This window comes from Condylura cristata, unplaced genomic scaffold, assembly GCF_000260355.1.
Source record: "Condylura cristata isolate star-nosed mole 26May11 unplaced genomic scaffold, ConCri1.0 scaffold00002, whole genome shotgun sequence".
Lineage (NCBI taxonomy): Eukaryota > Metazoa > Chordata > Mammalia > Eulipotyphla > Talpidae > Condylura > Condylura cristata.
In genome coordinates, this window is record NW_004567103.1 from 25,107,498 (window position 1) to 25,125,791 (window position 18,294).

Below are 18,294 nucleotides of genomic sequence, written 5' to 3' on the forward strand. Positions count from 1 at the left end.
TAAGGATGATTATGAAGAACAGTCCCATATAGGTGAAGAAAGATGTACCTGTGTAGTCATCAGCTGAAGGTGAAGCAGTGTGAATGTCTAGAATAGTTTTGATAGAACATGGCTGTTAAAGTGGATGTCCATATGAGGTCAACTCAGGTTAAAGTTAGAGGAGTTCATAAATCTAAAGGCATAGTAAGGGAAAGTTCTGCTGTGGAAATTTATCATAAACAACATGTGCCTTTTCTGTGGGTAAAGCTCTGGTGTTGATTACTTTGCTGCTAGAGGTTCCCTCCCTCCTCCTGTTGGTAGAGATTATGGTGGGGAGGAGTTGCCTACCTCAGCAAGAGATCATTGTAAACAAAACAGGGAAGTATAAAAGAACAAAAAACAAACAAATAAAAAACCCCACATATTTCAGCTACAAGGAAATGTGTACCCTCTAAGGCTAAATCTCACTCATGGGTATGGACTAGTGGGTTTAACTGGCTATTGGAATCCAACCGATTTATAAGTAGAGCAGCCTCCATGTGTCATTTCCTGAAAATTGTTGATTTTTACTTTGAATGCATTTTAAAAGTACAAAATATTTGCTGGGCCTAGATCCTAATTCCTCAGAGTGAACTTTATCATTGCTGATGAAAGAACTGTGCTGGATATAGCCGGGTGATCGGTGGCACATCTCTGCAGCAGCCCGTGGTGTTGGTGTGAGGTCTGCTGCTCACTCTCCAAGTTAGGTTCAAGTGGAGATGTGCCCACATCCCCCCTCATTTCAGCTCTTAGAACCGTAGCCATCAGATAGTGAGCTCCTGTACCTCTAAGACTCCAACAACATTGTAAACAAAGGTGACCTCAATTTTAAAAAATTGTGATTTTTAATAAATCTTACTTTTGATATAGACAGAGCATTAAAATTAGTGAGTCTCTGTCAAGAAGATATTATTTAATCTAGGAACGTAGTACACTTATTTTTAAAATTACAGTTTATCTTTTGTCTGGATTTAGGTTGCTGCTGTCTAAAATAGCTGCTGTATCTGCACACAGATCAGCAAATAGTCAGTATGTGATTAAGTTAATCCCCAAAATATTATTTGTACAATAAAATTTAAAAGTTTCATTGAATCATTATAGTTACTGTAATCCTAGGTTCTTCTCTTCTTTTGAGGGGAAGTCTCCCTGAATTCTTTTAGCCTTTTATATATAAGGCTATTTTGGGCTGAGTGTTTTAAGGAAGCAGCAAGATTTGTTTAAGACACAAAACCTATATTTAGACACTCACTGTTGACCATGTAGTTTCCATGGCTAGGCTAAACTAAGTCACTAGCTGTGTTATTTTGCCAGCAATATTTATATCAATGGCATGTTTTCATTGTTTGTTTTGTTTGTTTTTTTTTAAGTCTCAGTCTTACTAAATTAAGTCACTTCCCTACTTTATTTTCTCCAAATTGTGCTTGAAGCCTGGCTTGGTTGATGGTTTTATTTCTGAAAACTGGCAAAACTAAAAATTTTGAATAAAGATACAGCAAAGAAAATAAAAAAAAGAATTGTTAAGAATATGTGTGTAAAGACTAGCAAAGGCATTGAAGAAGGACTGTAAGTGCTTGCTAGTTTGGTTTTTATTAGGACATTAAACTCTGCAAGCTTTCTGTGTTAATGCATCAGAGAAGTAGAAGGAAATATTAATGGCACTAAACTCATATCACTCATGGGGCAGGAAATAAACATGACTTCTTATGCTCAGAGAAGATGTCATTAAGCAGGAAAGAATAGTCTTTATACTGTACTCAAAGTTTATGTAAGGTACAATCTCTATAAGATAACAATAACAAAATAGTAATAATTAATGGTGATAGAAATAATAATAACTAATATTTGCATCACATTTACTATATTCAGAGGCATTTTTCTAAGAGCCTCACATGTTTTCACTTACGTAACTCCTCCAATAACCATCTGAGGTAGGTGCTATTATTAGCCTCTCATATCTCACTTAAACTTACTAGCTTGCCCTCAGAATAGGCTTTGTTATTGAACCCATTTTACGTTTGAATAAAGGTTCATTTGCCCAAGGTCATACAACTAATAAGTGGGTAAGCAGGGTTTAGTATATAGACAGCTCCAGAATCCATATTCTTAACCATCGTGGAACATATTACCTTATATGGCAAAAAGGATTTTGCCCAAGGGGCTAAATTAAGGATGTGGGCATAGGAAAATTATCCTGGATGATGCAGTTGGACCTATGTTATCATAGGTGTCCTTATAAGAGGAAGGTAGAGATTTGACAAAAGATGATGTGATATAGCAGGAATATAATGGACCAGGCGAGAAAATAATGATAATGATGAGCAGCTATATACCAGAGACATTTTGTGGGGGTGGAATGGGGTCAAAACAGTGGAGAGAGAGAAATGCACTGGACTATGGTGATGGCACAGCGGTGATTTGGTGATGGGAAGCCCAAGGGGATTGCAACTGAGATGGAAAAAGGCGCAAAATGATGTCAAAATAAACCAAAAAAAAAGATGATGTGACAGTTGGAAGCAGAGAGACTTGGAGATGCTGTGCCACTGGCTTTGAAAATGAAGGAAGGGGGGACAGAGCCAACCGCCAGCACAGCGCTCTAGAGTGGAGCAGTGCTACATCGAAGGATTTCATTTCTTCAAGCTCTGCTGGCAGTGGTTCTGACAGTGAAGTTCACAAAAAGTTAGGTAAAAGCAGGTTACTCCAGAAAAGCCTGGTAAAAGCAGGTTACTCCAGAAGAAACAGAAGGCTGGTGCGACTGTGGGAGCCCTGTCATCCTCTGCGCGACGGGCAGCAGAGCTGATAGTCTGCTTCAGATTGGGAAAATGCATACCTGAGTGTCTGGGGCTTTCCTAGTGATCTTAGAAGTGTTGGATGGGTCTGGAGGGCTTGAGGGGACTTCTTTAAATCCCAGTAATGGAGCCAGCTAAAGAACAGATTTTGACATTGATGATGCAGTTAGAAAGCTGTAAGACCAGAACATACAAAAACTGTACTATTCTGGTTATCTTTTTACATTGATTTTGTTTTGTTTTGTTGATGTTATTTTCCAAGTCGTTGTATATTTGGATTTCAGAACAGTTTGTAAGATAAGGACTTTTTTTTTACTGAAATGCTCTGACTGAGGCTATATAAAGGAGCATTGCTTTGTGCCTACCAGCTAGTATAAAATAAAATCAAGTACACACACGCACACATAGAGTAAATGGAGGAAGGGCCTCTGAGCCAAGGAATGCTCTAGAAACTAGAAAAAACAAGGAGGCAGATTCTTCCTAGAGCCTTCAGAAAAGCACAGCCTTGCTAATATCTTGAACTTGGGCAATTGAAACCATTTCACCTTGTGTTCTGAACTGTAAAATAATAAGTTGGTGTTTTAAGTTGCTAAATTTGTTGTGATTTATTGCAACAGCCATAGAAATTAATACATAGAAAACTAGGCAAGGCTATGGATAAAGATACTGGCTTTAATTAAGATTTTTTTACTATAGGTACCCTTCCCCAGAATGAGGAAGGAATGAGCTTGAATGAGCTTCAGTAATCTCACTTTATGGCACTGTCACTTTATTGCCAGAAGGAGTTTTGTGTCCTTCCCTCTTTCTATAGGAAGATTACACAGAGCTAATCTTTAGATTACATCTATTCCATACTCAAGCAGGGTAATCATTCTGGGCTCAGAGTTGACTGTTGAGGCAGAAATTATAGAAATGTTTGGCAATAAACATCATCTTTTCCTGAAAGGGGGAAGCTGTGGAAAATGAGCAGTTTAGGTCAGGTGCCAAGTTGGAGTTTTTGTTTTTCATTTAGTCCTCACACCTGACTGTGCCTATGAAGCGTAGTTAATTATTGCTGTCACCTTGACTGTTAAATGTGCAAGGTCAGAAAGCCAGTAAATAAGAAGAAAATTCAGGCTTGTCTAATGCCAAGGTGCATAATTGTACTCAGCATTTTTTATTCCAATCTAATCCTGCTGAGAACTGATTTGAGATCAGGGCATATCCAAAGGGTTTAGAGATACAGAACAGCAGAGCAGTTCAAAGTTATCCCTGACTTGGTGCAGTCTAAAAATTTGCCAGGTTCCTAGGTTGCCCTGGACATTTATGTTCTTCCTGCATTCTGCACGCCCTGGAGATGATTTAGTTCTTTGTTTAACTTGATTTTCTCTGTTCCTGTATGTGTAAGTTAAGACAAACCATTAACAGTATGTACAAAGCTAATTAAAAAGTAGTTTTCTAAAGCAGATATCTGGAGTCCATAGTTGAAACTTACATACAGCTTTTTTGTATTCCTCTGAGAGCTACGTAAATATAAAAAAATAGAAATGGCAGTGTATAGGTAGTGTAACAGAAAGGCAGCACAAGGCCCCAGGGTTATTGTTAGATTTTCACAATAGTCTTTGATTAAAACCGCTGTTCTATTTAAGAACCAATTTAAACCAAGATTGTTTTTGCCCTCTCCCTTTGTATACTCCTCCCTCTTTTTTTCTCTTTCTTATTTATCTCCCTCCCCTCACCTTTTCTTTTAACACAAACAAAAGTAATATTAGTTAAAACTGCTTTCTTGGAAATTGAAAATAACTTTAATAATTCACTTGGTGATGTTGAAAGTAGAAGCCTGTTCTTTACTGAAATCCTTCCAGATGTAGTCACCTAATTGCAAGTATGTGGGGTTTGGGGATGATCTTGTTTAATTTATTGATATAGGAAAGCATTGGTAGAAACTTATCTGAATTATTTTACTGTTAAATCAGGGATTGGCAAACTTTCCTTAAAGAGTCACATGGTCACACTGGGAAGAGTATTCAACTTGCACACATGGTATTGAACATCATGCAATGGAAAGTATTATGTATAAAGTATTACCTGGCTCCTAATGTCAGTAGTGCCAAAATTGCGAACATGGTGGTATATTATTCCATTTCATTTCCTTTGTATGTTTATGATACTTAATTGTTAAGTTTTTGCTTTAGGATGTTATATTGTACATGTTTAATTTATCATAGTCTGTCTGCAGTTGTATTTTGCTACTTCACCTGTAGCATAATAGCCTTGAAACAGTATATCTCCATTTTCTCCTCCTGACTTTTGTGATACATGTACAGACCTCACAATAAATTGTTACTTTTACCATAAACAGATGATCATCTTTAAAAAATAAAAAGCTTAACAACTTTATTAAATTATAATTAACCTACATTAGATTGCATATATTTCAGATGCACAATTTTAACAAGTCTTGACATATGTATGTACTGTGAAACTGTCACCACCATAAAATAAGGAACATATTCGTCATCCCCAGAGCTTCTCTCTTCCCTCAGTATTCCTTCCCCACCCCAGGCAGCTACTGCTCTGTTTTCTGTCACTAAAGATAGGTTTACATTCTCTAGAATTTATGTAAATTGAATCATAAACTACACACATTTTTCTCTGGCTTCTTTCATGTAGCGTGACTATTTTGAGATTAGCCATATTGTTGGTATTACTAGGAAAACAGTCTTAATGACCTATGTGCCAAATAATTGGACTGTGATTGGTAATGGGCATGCTGAATTCTGAAATCACCTAATGTGTTCTTTTTTGTTTTTTAGGTCATGACTGTTCCAGGGTTTGATGGTCACATGAGAGTACTCATCGCTGCAGATGTCATTTGACTCATCAAGAAAAATCTGTTTCAAAGAAAATATTCATACAACCAGATCCATTTCTTTTTTTAATGGCTTGATGGATTTCCTTTACTCTGATTCATACCAAAGCTCTCCTCCTCAACCAAAGCAAGAAAGGATCCTGCATGAGTCAACCCCAGAATGCCATTTTTACATCACCAACAGGTGAAGACACCCTCATGAATATCAATCACAGAGACTCAGAGAGCATCACTGGTGAGTCTAGCTTAATAAGTACTGAAGTGCTATTGCTTACAGGTAAAATGCAAATACCTCAGTGTTGCATATGAGTAGGCTTGCCATGATGAATTCACAGACCCCCCTTTCTAGCCTAGTCTCTTCGGAGACTGACTGAATTATAATCTCTCCACCCCTTGACCAGCCATATGGAATAATCAGAGCCTACCTTGTGTGCTGTTGCTGTCTTTGTCTGGCTCCCTGGTAAGCAGGAGCTGCATCATACTTGTCTTCACTTCACCACAAGCCTACAGGAGAAAGAAGACCTTTGATCATCTTTTTCAAACATTGTTTTGTCCTTTCTAAATTTTTCACACTCTGTACAAATTTTATAATCAGCTTGTCAATGTCTACCAAAAACAAGTCCTGAAATTTTTAATAGAATTATATAAACTCTGAAGTGAATTGACTTCTTAAGATAATTGAGTCTCTATTCCATAAACATGAAATATCTCTCCACTTACTTAGGTCTTCTTCAACTTATTTTAGCAGTAACTATCATTTTTACAACATTCTTATTTATGGTGGATATTATTATTCACAATATCATTATTATTATACCATAATATTATTATTATACCATAATAATAATACTATTATTATACCATATTATGAGTGTTAAATAATTGAATGTTTGGATTTTATTATCCTCCTTATAAGACAAAGATTGTTTTGGCAGGTCCTTAAGTTGCTTGCTGGTCCTTTTGAGACTTGTTTGTAATCTTTGTTATGTGGGTCTCTAGATCACACTCTAGAATATTAAATGCTTTATTTGAGCATTAATTTAACACACTATCAGTAAGCATGACCATTCTAGGATCTTCACTGATTGTCCCAACTATTCATGAGGTTTTTGTACACAAACCAAATTCAGACCTGTCTGAATGTGACACAATGAAGACATGAAGAATTGGAGGAAAATTGGAGTATAGAGAGGGCAGACAGTTTTGCAATCATATATAAGAAAAATAAAAATAGGCCTTGACCCTAAATTGAGTCAGTCTGACTAGAAAGAAATAGTCATATGGTAGAGACAATTGGAAGATAAAATGGTATAGAGGGGGCTGTTAAGGTGAGACAATCAGAAGAATATTATAGTATATTATCAGAAGTACAGAGGCAACTAGGAGATAGTCTGAAGGATATCTAGCTTGATCTACTAAACCTAGATTATATATATTCGTTTTTAAAATCACCTTATGAACTTGTAATCAAAACCCACAGAATTTCATTAATACTTACTAAAGGAAATACACTGGGAATTATAGTTTTTTCAATGAAGGCTACTTTTGTTTTTCATTTCCATTATATGCTTGAATCCAGTTTTAGCTCTACCTGTATTTGTGATCAACTTCTCTTCTTACAAGTATTTAATGGCATTCTATATATAATATAATTGTGGCTGCAAAAATTTGCCAGTTACTTGGAATTTATACTAATAAAATTTGAATGTATTTTCAGGACTTATTTACGAGATATGGTAAAAGTTGAGAGCTTTTCTAGATCCATATTTAAGCTTTTAAATGTAACTCATCTTCGTAATTATGAAGCCACTGCTTGGCTAATACTGTCAACCTTCATGTATTTGATTTATTAAATTGCCATTACTAATGTCGAGGGATCTGTTCTTTTAAGATATATTTTTGTAAAATGACCTCTGTTTTTGTTTGCCAGAGTTAGAAACCTGTTTTTTTATATGGCCCACAAAGGAAATACCATATCTGTTTAAAAGTGACAGCATTGGTAGGACCTCGGACATCCTGTGCTTTTTCTACATTAAGCTCTAGTATTTTAAGCATGGTGAAAGAGCTAACTTTCTTTTTCTTTTTTTAGTAAACTGCTAAATTTGGGAGGTGTTAAATGATAAGCAATATTTATAACAGGAAGCCAGGAGCAAACACATCTCTGTTTTCAGAGATGAGTGTCCAGTGGGGTAGTCAGAGGTGTGCAGGTAGGAGAGTCGTAATGTAAATTGTACGTAGGACTTTAAATGCAGCATATCTTTCAAATAAATATAATGAAGTACTTATGGTACCAGGGCCGGGATGTTAACATTGCTGGTTAACATGTAACTTGTAAATGTTAATTTTTTTGTAAATATCTAACTGCTGTGAGAATATACTAAACTGTAATGTTGTCCCACAGAGTTCAAATTCTGTTACTAAAGAACATGTAGTTTTACTCCTTTTGAATTGACTATTTCTACTGGTTTTCTTCTGTTCCCTTTCTCCCCTGCAAGTTTATGAATTATTTGAGATCAACTCTTTTAAGTAGAAATAGGTCAATAAGGCAGAAAAAAGATTTTTGTCTAAATTCATTTTACACTTTAAAGGCAGTGATATTCACTAAATAATACTTTTAGATAGGGTGGTGTTAGTTATATCATAGAATTCTTATACAAATGAAACTTAAGAGAAAGGCCAATTCTGATATATTAATAAACATCAGTGGAGAAATACTCTTGGCTAATATTTCTTTGGTTATCTTATTTTTGCAGAACTAATTTCATTGATATTTCTCTGTATCCAATAAATTGAAATACATTGGTCTCGTTTGTATGGGATCTCTTCTTTAGATGTTTGCTCCAATGAGGACCTTCCGGAAGTTGAACTGGTGAGTCTGCTAGAGGAACAGCTACCCCAGTACAAGTTGAGAGTAGATTCTCTCTTTGTATATGAAAATCAAGACTGGACTCAGTCCCCACACCAGCAGCAACATGCATCTGATACCATCTCTCCAGTCCTTGCTGAAGAAACTTTTCGTTATATGAGTGAGTAGTTTTTATTCTTTATGTTTTTTCCTTGAAGTAAAGATTGTGAGGATCTTGGTCTTGGCCCTGAAAATATTGACATCTCTAGCCATTGTTCATGTGTAACTCAAACTGATTTAACACCAAGATGCTGATTATGTTGTATCCAAATGCAGTTTGGCATTGTTAGGACTGAGTCCCCCCGGGGTTGTTTCCATTTCTCCCACCTTTTCCTTAATGGTTTCCTCAGACCAAGTAGAAAAGGAAACTTAAAAAAAAGTAATGAAGTTATTAAAAAAATGTTACTCCTTTAGGTCTTCCAACATTCGTCATCCAAATAGTTTGATGTCCTGTTCCACCAGGATGTTGATATCCCTTGGTAAACACAGAGGAACTATGTCAGTCATCAGAATCTAGGTTTTGGATCCATAATTAGTTAATAATTCCCAGGAGAAGTCAGTGCACACTAAGTAGTAGTCTTTATTGTTTACTTAAGGTTTCATAAAGATTATTTCAGTGAAAGACTAAGCCAGATTTACCCCGAAATGTGTTTTAAACCAAGTCCTTAGAAATGGCAAAACTTAAATAGAACACTTTTTGACTTTAAAGTATGACAACCTTTTTCTTTGTAGCCTCATTCCAAAAACCTATGTGCAGACTAGCTACTAACTCTTTATTCATTCACTATAAAAATGTGTTCACAATGCATGTTAAGATTATATAATAAAAGTCTGAATTAAATATGAGACTGCATCAGGTCTTAGAGATTTTCCCAGTGAGTCCTTCAGTGTCTATAAAGATTGTGGCTGGAGAATGATTGTTGTGAAATACTCATTTTCACAGTAATAATTAACTCGCTTTCATTATTAATTTCCAAGAGCCAGGTTACTTACTGTTCAGAGAAAGAATTGTAAGCATTGTTTACACTTAAAATGGAATATCAAGAAACTTAAAAATGTATTTCTGCTTTCAATAATTCTTTTAAGTAGTTAAATCAAGGCTTTGAATATTTTCTTAACTCTAGAGAGCTTCAGAAGTTGCTTGCTTGATATTTTCTGGAAAATGATTTTTAGTCAGAATACTATTTTTTATTTCCATTTCCCTTTATGAGTTTTCAGATTTTTGAGAACAAAATCTCAAACTGAAATTTTATCAGTATAAATTTAGTTTATCATTATCTTGATAAAGTGGCACAGAAAATGACCCTTAGTTTATTTGTTCTCTGTCTTATAGGCGGCTGAGGGATGAAACCATAGCGGTCAAGGTATCTTAGATCATGATCTAATCGGGTTGCTTTTAGAATGAATTTTAAATAAACTGATTAGGAAATAAAAGATGTAAGTTCTGAAATGTTTGGCTTTTAGGACTTTATACATTAACAAACTATAATGTTTAAGGGAGCAATTTAAAACTGAGGCTAAATAGGGTGAATCTCAGCTCCATACTTCAAGTTGCTGGGAAACAACCCTGTTTCTTCAGTCTTATCGTACTTTTTTCACTTCAACAATTTGAAGTGAAATGTATGCTATACCTAAGATCATGAAGCAAATGAGCTAGGATTATAATTGGCCCATAATACCTGATCTCTGTACTCTTTAATTTCACTCTGTATGTTAAAGATCAGTTCTTTAGGTTAATAGATCACTGAAGTCAAAATAAACTTCATTATCAGTTCACCTCAGGAATGTAAAAGTGACTTACCTTATATAGTAAATTAATCAAGGATTTAAAAAGTAAGATGTAAAACATCCTCCTACTCTTTCCCTCACTTTTCTATCCCCTTGAGATGTCACAATTTGTGGTTTTGAATAATTATTATGTGCCTAGCAAGCCATTCTAGGGCTCAGCTTGCTGGTGTTACTTTAGCTTCTTCTTATCCCTTCTTTCTTCACATGCCAATAAATATTTGGGCTCATTAAAATTAATTCTGACAACTGAAAAGAAGTGGCATGAGCAGGGGCTCTTTCTCCCTTATGTACCAAAGAAATTAAAAGAGCTTGAGAAGAAAATAAAGAAATTTGTAAGGAAACATGGACAGGGTTTGGTTTGGGCACCTAGCTCATAGTAATAAAAGGATAATATGGTTGTTCCCTGAAACTCCCAAAGAACCAGGAAAAGATTGATTGTTTTTAAATAGAACACATGTGAATACAATAGAACACATCAGTAGGTCAAGAAAATAGTTCCACCCTAGTTCCTACAACACACAGAGCTTAAGATGCTCACGGAATGTTTTTTATGCAAACAAGTTATTCCAGGGTTTTCTTAATTTTGTCAGGAGTGAGACCAATAAAGAGCTGTGGGTCAAAGGGTGCAGATAGAGCATGCAACAGAAAGTACCGTTTCTTCATGTAGATGTAGCAGGGGGTCCCCAGGAAAAAGGGAGGTCCCAGGTTCCCTGCCCCACCCAAAGGAGGATGGAGCTGAGCAGGAGAAGAATCTAGGGAAGAGTATGAGGAGGAAGCAGGATGGAGAGTCAGAAGGAGACCTGAGGGAGGCACATGGAGCAGAGACATGTGAAGAAGCGGCTCCTGTTTCTTGGCCCTGACAGGGTGAAACAGATGTGGATGAGAGACCAGGAGAGGTGACTGTGGCAGTGTTAATCTTGATTTTGATTTTACTCTTTTCCTTTCAGACTTGTCTGGTCATTTCTGACCCTTTTCCATGAGTCCCTGCCAGAAGGTGCATTAGACTTGTGGTGGGTTTTCAGGCCTTGCTTTGGGCCAATCCTTTTAGGGTGAACTTTTACCCACGAGGTGTTTGATTTAGAAACTATATTCTTTGTCTTTTCTGTATTGCACACTGACTGTATTAAAGTTCCTTTCTATTAAATGTCTTATTTTTGGTCTTGATGCAGCAGATTGTAGAACCTTTATAGGGCAGGCAGGTTTGGAGGTTCAGGGGTGCCCCTCTCTCCCTGCCCTGTAACATAAATACTAAAAATGGAAATGTGGTCTGCCTTTCAGGATATTTTTATTTGATAATAAAAGATCACTTATTCCACTTACTAATGTATAAGAAAAAGAGGGAGGGAAAGTAGTTGTTTATTTAAGTTTTATTCACGTATCAACAGCATCACTTGGGTGCTTTTAAGAAATGCAAATTCTTGGGCCCACTCCCAGGTACAGAATCAGAAATGCAATCTTTGTTTGAACAAATCCTCCTGGTAGACCTCATCACACTTAGATTTGAGAACCACTGTTGTAAAGCTTTGTTTGTAAAGCTAAATGACCATTTCAAAAGGACATTAATTGGAACAATTTAAGGAAAAGGAAGGTCGCAGAGATACACAATTGTAGAAATTTTGCTTCTGATAGTTACTTTGTTCTCAGACTCTGCCCTGACTAACCTGTACTGTCAGGAAAGGAAATATAACTTAGATGTTCAGGAAGCAAACACTGTAAGTCAGGTCATGGATGATAGGAGATTTATAATTTCTTAGATCAGCCTTCTCTGGCAGAACAGAATTAAGTCATGTAATATCCTAAAGAAATTGTCCCTCAAGTCATCATCTGCAGTAGTTCGTTCTCCTCAGCGATCCTTTGAGAAAGGTTACCCTCGGTGGTATGTATCATCAGTCTTCTCCTTTTTATGCTATCGCAATTCTTTTGAAGGCAGTTTTTGTATGGCAGAAGTGTTCTCCATGTCATAACAACAGAGCTGAAGTCTCTCTCTTTCTTTTTTTTTTAGGTTAAAAGCATAATACTTGTTGGTAGTTGTCAGAAGCAATTGTAGCTCTGCTATGCCATGTAGGTAGTGTTTGAGCTTCATTTTTGTTTTTGTTATTATTTTGTCTTTGTTTTGCTGTGGGGAAGTTGAAGAGTGGTGAAAGGTTAGAAGTCTTTTAAAATATTGAACATTAATTAGCAACCTCCAGAAATAAAGTTGCAAAATTTTTCTAAAACAATATTTATACCCCGGCCCTCCCTGATGGCACAGCCGGTTAAAGCACAGCACTAAGAAGCTAAAGCCATTTCAGCATGAGTTCGATCCCCACCCCAGAGGTGACCCACATGGCACAGCAGACCTCTCCTGACCTGCCTGCTGCTCCCCTCAGCAGTGTACTTCGATGATCTGCTTATTCTGCTCCCTACTCTGTCTCTGGTGAATCCTCTCACCGCCCTTGCATCTCTGGCCTGTACCCCAGTTCTGTATGCATAAATAAATAAATTTTTTTAAAAAAATATACCCCTATGTGTAAATATTTTTCCCACAGAGTTAAGGAAACTTCATGTCTGGAGACAAACAAGGAGCATTGCTAATTTCTGTACTTTTTTGTATATTTTTGTTTTAACAGTTGAGAACTGAAAGGGAAGTAGAATTTGATAGAATTAATTATAATAAAGTCATGCTGTGTATTCGCATTTTTGGTTACAGAATTACAGTGAAGAATTAATCAGCTTTTGGAAGCATTTAATAACAATGCCTAAAAGCCAAGAGAACACTAAGAGTTATCCAGGACTGTTGTGTCAGAAAGACAGGCAGCCTGATTAGGCTGCAGAGAAGAATCCATTGTGTTCTACATGTTTGGGACTGACTGACATCTAATTTGATTTTATTTCATCAGATAAAGAGCATTAACTGAGTGATGGTGCTCTTAATGAGGCCTTCAGAGAGGCAAAGCCTGCTGTTCAGAGCCCATTAGTCAGAATAACAGCCCCTAGCTTTTCCTTATGGCCTTTTGAAGGGAAGTCACCACACCTCCACATTATGCCATTATTAGCTTGCTTTGTGGTCTTGAGCTTGCCACATAATTGTTCTTGCCAAGATTCCTCATACAAGAAAATGAGATCATTCAAAACTAGGTAACTTCTTAAGGTTCTGCCATTTAATTCTCAGACTGTGATACATAGTAAGCACTTATAGGAAGTAGATTTTAGTTTCTCCTCACTAAAACATGTTTCATATTTCTTTATAGCTGTATCCTGCATCTTCTCTTACCGTTTGGTCACGTGTGACTTGTAGTTTACATCCCTAACTTACTTGCTTTACTTCATATTAAAAATGCCACTTCATCTTCAACTCTGGTCACTGTAACATGAATCATGACTTGGTTTTTTTTTTAATTAATTTTATGAAAAACTGTTTTTAATGACTCCAGAATTCTTGCTTCTTGCTTTGAGTATTAATCCCACATTGCTGGTTTTCATCCCTAATTCCATAACGGAGCACCAATACATCTTTTACTTACTACCTGGGACTCTTCCAAGATTAAATTAGCATCAGGAATTGAAACTCACTGTCCTGGGTTGCATCTGGTGTTATGACCATTAGGTGGTTTCTGTAGTTAGAGAATAGGTACACTGATTTGATTTTTCATCTTATTTTGGGGCAAAAGGCAGGAGATAGCACATGGTAAGTATCTGCTTTATTTTTAAATCTTTATTCCTGCTATGCTACCAAATTGAATTGTAGATTCCTTAGTACCCAATACTAGTTTCCCTTGTACTGTGCTTAAATTATGGAGCCATTTTCTCTAACTTGAAATATAAATTTTGGAGTAAAAATGCTTCTTTCTGAAACATGTTTTCTTATTTTCAGTTTAAAACGTTTTCCACTATCCAATATTGTTAACCAGCACGTTTGTCCTTCTCACTGGAGCTGACTTATCCTCATTCATTGATAGTTCCTGAGTTTATGAAGTACAGAAATATGTGGCATGATAATGCAAGTTCTGGTATAGAGTATACAATTTATTTTGCAGCAGGTACCTAGATATGATAAATATTACCATAAAGATAAAGGGTTTGTATGCCTGAAAGGGTTATCACTCATAATAAAACTACCAAAAGTCTTATGAGTCCTATTCTTCGTTATTGTTACTCTCTCACATGGTGTAAGTGATTATAGATGCTCAAGATAACCACAACAGAATTTTAATTAGATTCCTTTGTGACAGCATAACCCCTCAATAACTTTGATTTAGATTAGGATATAAAATAATTGGCAATGTGATTATTCTTTTAGTCCATATCCTCTATTGTGAGTGCATCAAACTTCTAATCTCACTAAGAGACAAGATAAGGAGGTGACTGCCTTGTGATCACTTGTTAGTTTCTTATTGGCAAGATGATGCACATTTTAAGCATATTTTTTATTTTCCTGGGTGGCTCTTTATAAAAGACTGGGTTTGTTATCTTTCAGTTCTTATGCATATGTAAAACTTTCTATTACTTCTAAACTTCTAAAGTGTCGTTTTTAACTATTTTAGTTCTAGGCACAGACAGGGTGGAGCAGATGACCAAAACTTATAATGACATTGACATGGTTACACATCTCCTAGCAGAGGTAGGAATATACTTTTGTGTTCTCTAATCCAAAAAGCTTAAAATCTGAAGATCATTTGGAATCTGTCAAATTATTCATCAAATGAAAATGAATGTCTTTATTCTGAGTCATTTTGTATGAGATTGTTACAGCCAGCATACAGACTAGCATTCCAAAATGGTAAAATTGCTGAAGTTTGTTATTAAAAAGTTGAAGATTATTTCATTTTTGTTGTTGCTGATGTTTGAGTGGTGCTTACTGAGCTCTCTGTTCTAGGAAAAGAATCTTTAAAAGAAAATTATTTTTGTACTAAACCCTTGCTGTTACTCTGGAACAGAGCTTCCATTCAAGCACACCTTTACAAATCAACAGTTGTAATTGTTTACTTTCAGTTTAAGCTGTTATCAGTGACATTTTGATATATAGTGTATCTCTTATAATTGGCATTCATAAAGATCTCTGCTGTTACTTCCGTTTCAGTTGCTCTTAATGAAAAACTGCTCCTCACTTTGAGGTACCCCTCCTCCTACTTAAGCTCCCCAGAATGATTTTGTTTTAGCCACTAGGCCTATATTGAAAATCCATTCACATATTTTTATATGCTGTAGATCAAAAGTATAGAAGCTTAATTGTGTTTATACTGACAATGTAAGTGGTACCATACTCTCATAAGGCAGATGTATAATGATGTATATATGTATATTCTATCCTACAGAATATAATCCTTGTGACCACCATGTGAAGGGGTTCCATGGGCCTCACTATCACCTTCTACCCAGAAAGAGTAACTCTTGCTTTGCTTAACTTTTCTGTAGCCTTTCTACATCACTACCACCAAAAAAGAATTCCTTCTTTATACTCTAAATAGAACCCTATAAATTCAAAATTTATGATATTTTCCACCCTGTTTTACTTCATATCATCATTCTTGTACCACTTGACAATAGAACTTCTTCCTGTGCTGTCCTCTGAATCTCTAGATCTGAATGCATGTATGTAAGCTTTGCCCTAACTGGGACTTTTTTCAGCATACCTACAACCCCTATTCCTAAATACCTTATACTGAATCATTACTTAATAAATAACAGGTAAATTTGGTCAATATTTGTTGCACATTTATTGTGTGGCAGGCCCTATCCTCTTTATAAAGATTATATTGATTTGCCGATTTCCCCAAAATTGTAAGTTCAAAGGTTGGGTTGATGGATCCTAATCAATAGAGTGGTCAGTAAATCTCATTGATATCAAAAGAGAGGTGCCCTCTTGCATTGATAGCTATGGTGGTCATCCATTTGACAAGCATGCACTTAATTAAATTAAATTACCACCTATGTGCCATGCCCTGTGTTCATTTATGGTATCTGGTCATTAAAGAAGATTTTGGTGCATTTTAGGATGTTGTTTTTGACTTCAGCAAAATTAACTACAGAGTTCCTGAACTACCATTTAATTTTGTTTATAAATAAGAAAAAATATGCTTGATATTTTAATAGAGGGATCGGGATCTGGAGCTAGCTGCTCGAATTGGACAAGCTCTGTTAAAGCGGAACCATGTCTTATCTGAGCAGAATGAGGCTCTGGAGGAGCAGTTGGGACAAGCCTTTGATCAGGTAAGCCTTTGGTTAGATATTACAGCATGAAACAACTAGGACTTGACTAGTGGGAAGTCATTTTCCTTGGTGTCCTTGAAGTGGTGACAATAGATAGGTCAAAAACACCAGTATATGTTGGCTTTGTTGGCAACCAGGAGAGAAATGAAATGCTGTTGTGCAGAGGAACGCTCGTGGGGCTCACCTTTGTCAATACAAAGCCTGTACTCCGTACCTGCAGGTTTTGGGGCACACTACTTAGTTTGAGCATTTTATTCTCACGCTTTTGTGTGGACTTTGCGTATGATATTTTAAGTTTATTCTTAAAAATTTATCCCCCCAAAATAGATACCTAAGTAAAGTATCTTTATGCAAAAACCAACAAAAAGAACAGGACTTTTTTTTTTAATGTAATGTATGGATTAAATTTATTTATTAACTTGAATGATTAAATTTCAAATTTTCTATTATAATTTGGTATTATCTGTTTTCATATATATTTCTAAAATGCATATGCTTAATAGCATTTGAGACTTTATGATAAAAATATTTAGTCCCTCTAGAGAATAGTTTTAACTGACCCTAGGAAATGATGCAGAGTTACATAGCTTAAAAGTACAAACCTTGGCTCTCCCTGTGGTGCAGCAGGTTAAAGCACAACACTAAGAAGCTAAAGCCACTTCAGCATGAGTTTGATCCCCACCCTGGAGGTGACCCACATGGCACGGCAGACCTATCCTGACTCGCCCACTGCTCCCCTCAGCAGTGTACTTTGTAGATCTGCCTGTTCTGCTCCCCACTCTGTGTCTGGTGAATCCTCACACCGCCCCTGCACCTCTGGCCTAGACCCCAGTTCTGTATGCACAAATAGATAAATCTTTTAAAAAAAAAAAAAGTATAAACCTTTAAGATAAGGATTTGAAATAAAAGTCTGTTTTGATACTTTGAAGATTCTTCAATTTTGTTTTTATCTGTAAATGTATCATTATCTTATATGAGCATTTCTTCCTGTGTTTCTATTACACAGAATATGACACTGGTTTGTCTTGTCTCCTTCTATTGAAAAAGCTATTTGTTGAGTGAATGCTCTAAAATTATAGTTTAAGGAAGTATCTGAAGTGTGTTAACTTGCTACTTCAGTCAACAAGATGTAGGGGTTGGTTTTATTACTTTGTTTTTTGGTGAGAAAGTTGCTTCATTAATTAGAAACTGTGTTTTATATAAATCCTGCAAACTGAAGAATATCTTGTAAATCAAGTCCGTTTTTGTGCAGGTTAATCAACTGCAGCATGAGCTATCCAAGAAAGATGAGTTACTTCGAATTGTCTCCATTGCTTCAGAAGAGAGCGAAACTGATTCTAGCTGTTCTACCCCTCTTCGGTTCAATGAATCCTTCAGCTTATCTCAAGGTTTGCTGCAGTTGGACATGCTGCAAGAAAAGCTCAAGGAACTGGAAGAAGAAAATATGGCTCTTCGATCCAAGGTACTTTGAATTTAATTCCCACTTTCCTTTATTTTAAAAACTGGAAGATTTAGATTCATTTGGTATTTTGGTGAAATGTGACATAGCTAAAGATTTGCTTTTGAATTCTAGTGGGGGAGGTGGAGGGAATGGTAGCAAAGGTACATTTATTACTTAGATTCCACTGAAAAGTCAATAATTGGAAGTTGGCAGGTCACACAAGAAATCCCCAGCATAGAGTATTTATCTCGAGTTTTCACAGATAATTGGGTAATTACAGTTAGGGTAATGGCTGTGTCTGATAATTACTGGAACC

At 36.1% G+C, this 18,294-nt stretch overlaps 1 protein-coding gene across 1 annotated transcript in view; it reads left to right on the forward strand.

The window, feature by feature from the left end:
• The window catches only part of TRAK2 (trafficking protein, kinesin binding 2), a 49,454-nt gene that overhangs the window by 14,773 nt on the left and 16,387 nt on the right, over positions 1 to 18,294 (forward strand). The window contains exons 2-6 of the mRNA XM_004674391.2: positions 5,600 to 5,890; positions 8,487 to 8,681; positions 14,872 to 14,948; positions 16,421 to 16,537; positions 17,790 to 17,999. Of these exons, the coding sequence (XP_004674448.1) occupies positions 5,800 to 5,890; positions 8,487 to 8,681; positions 14,872 to 14,948; positions 16,421 to 16,537; positions 17,790 to 17,999 (690 nt within the window). The 5' untranslated portion in view covers positions 5,600 to 5,799. The remainder of the gene's footprint in view (positions 1 to 5,599; positions 5,891 to 8,486; positions 8,682 to 14,871; positions 14,949 to 16,420; positions 16,538 to 17,789; positions 18,000 to 18,294) is intronic.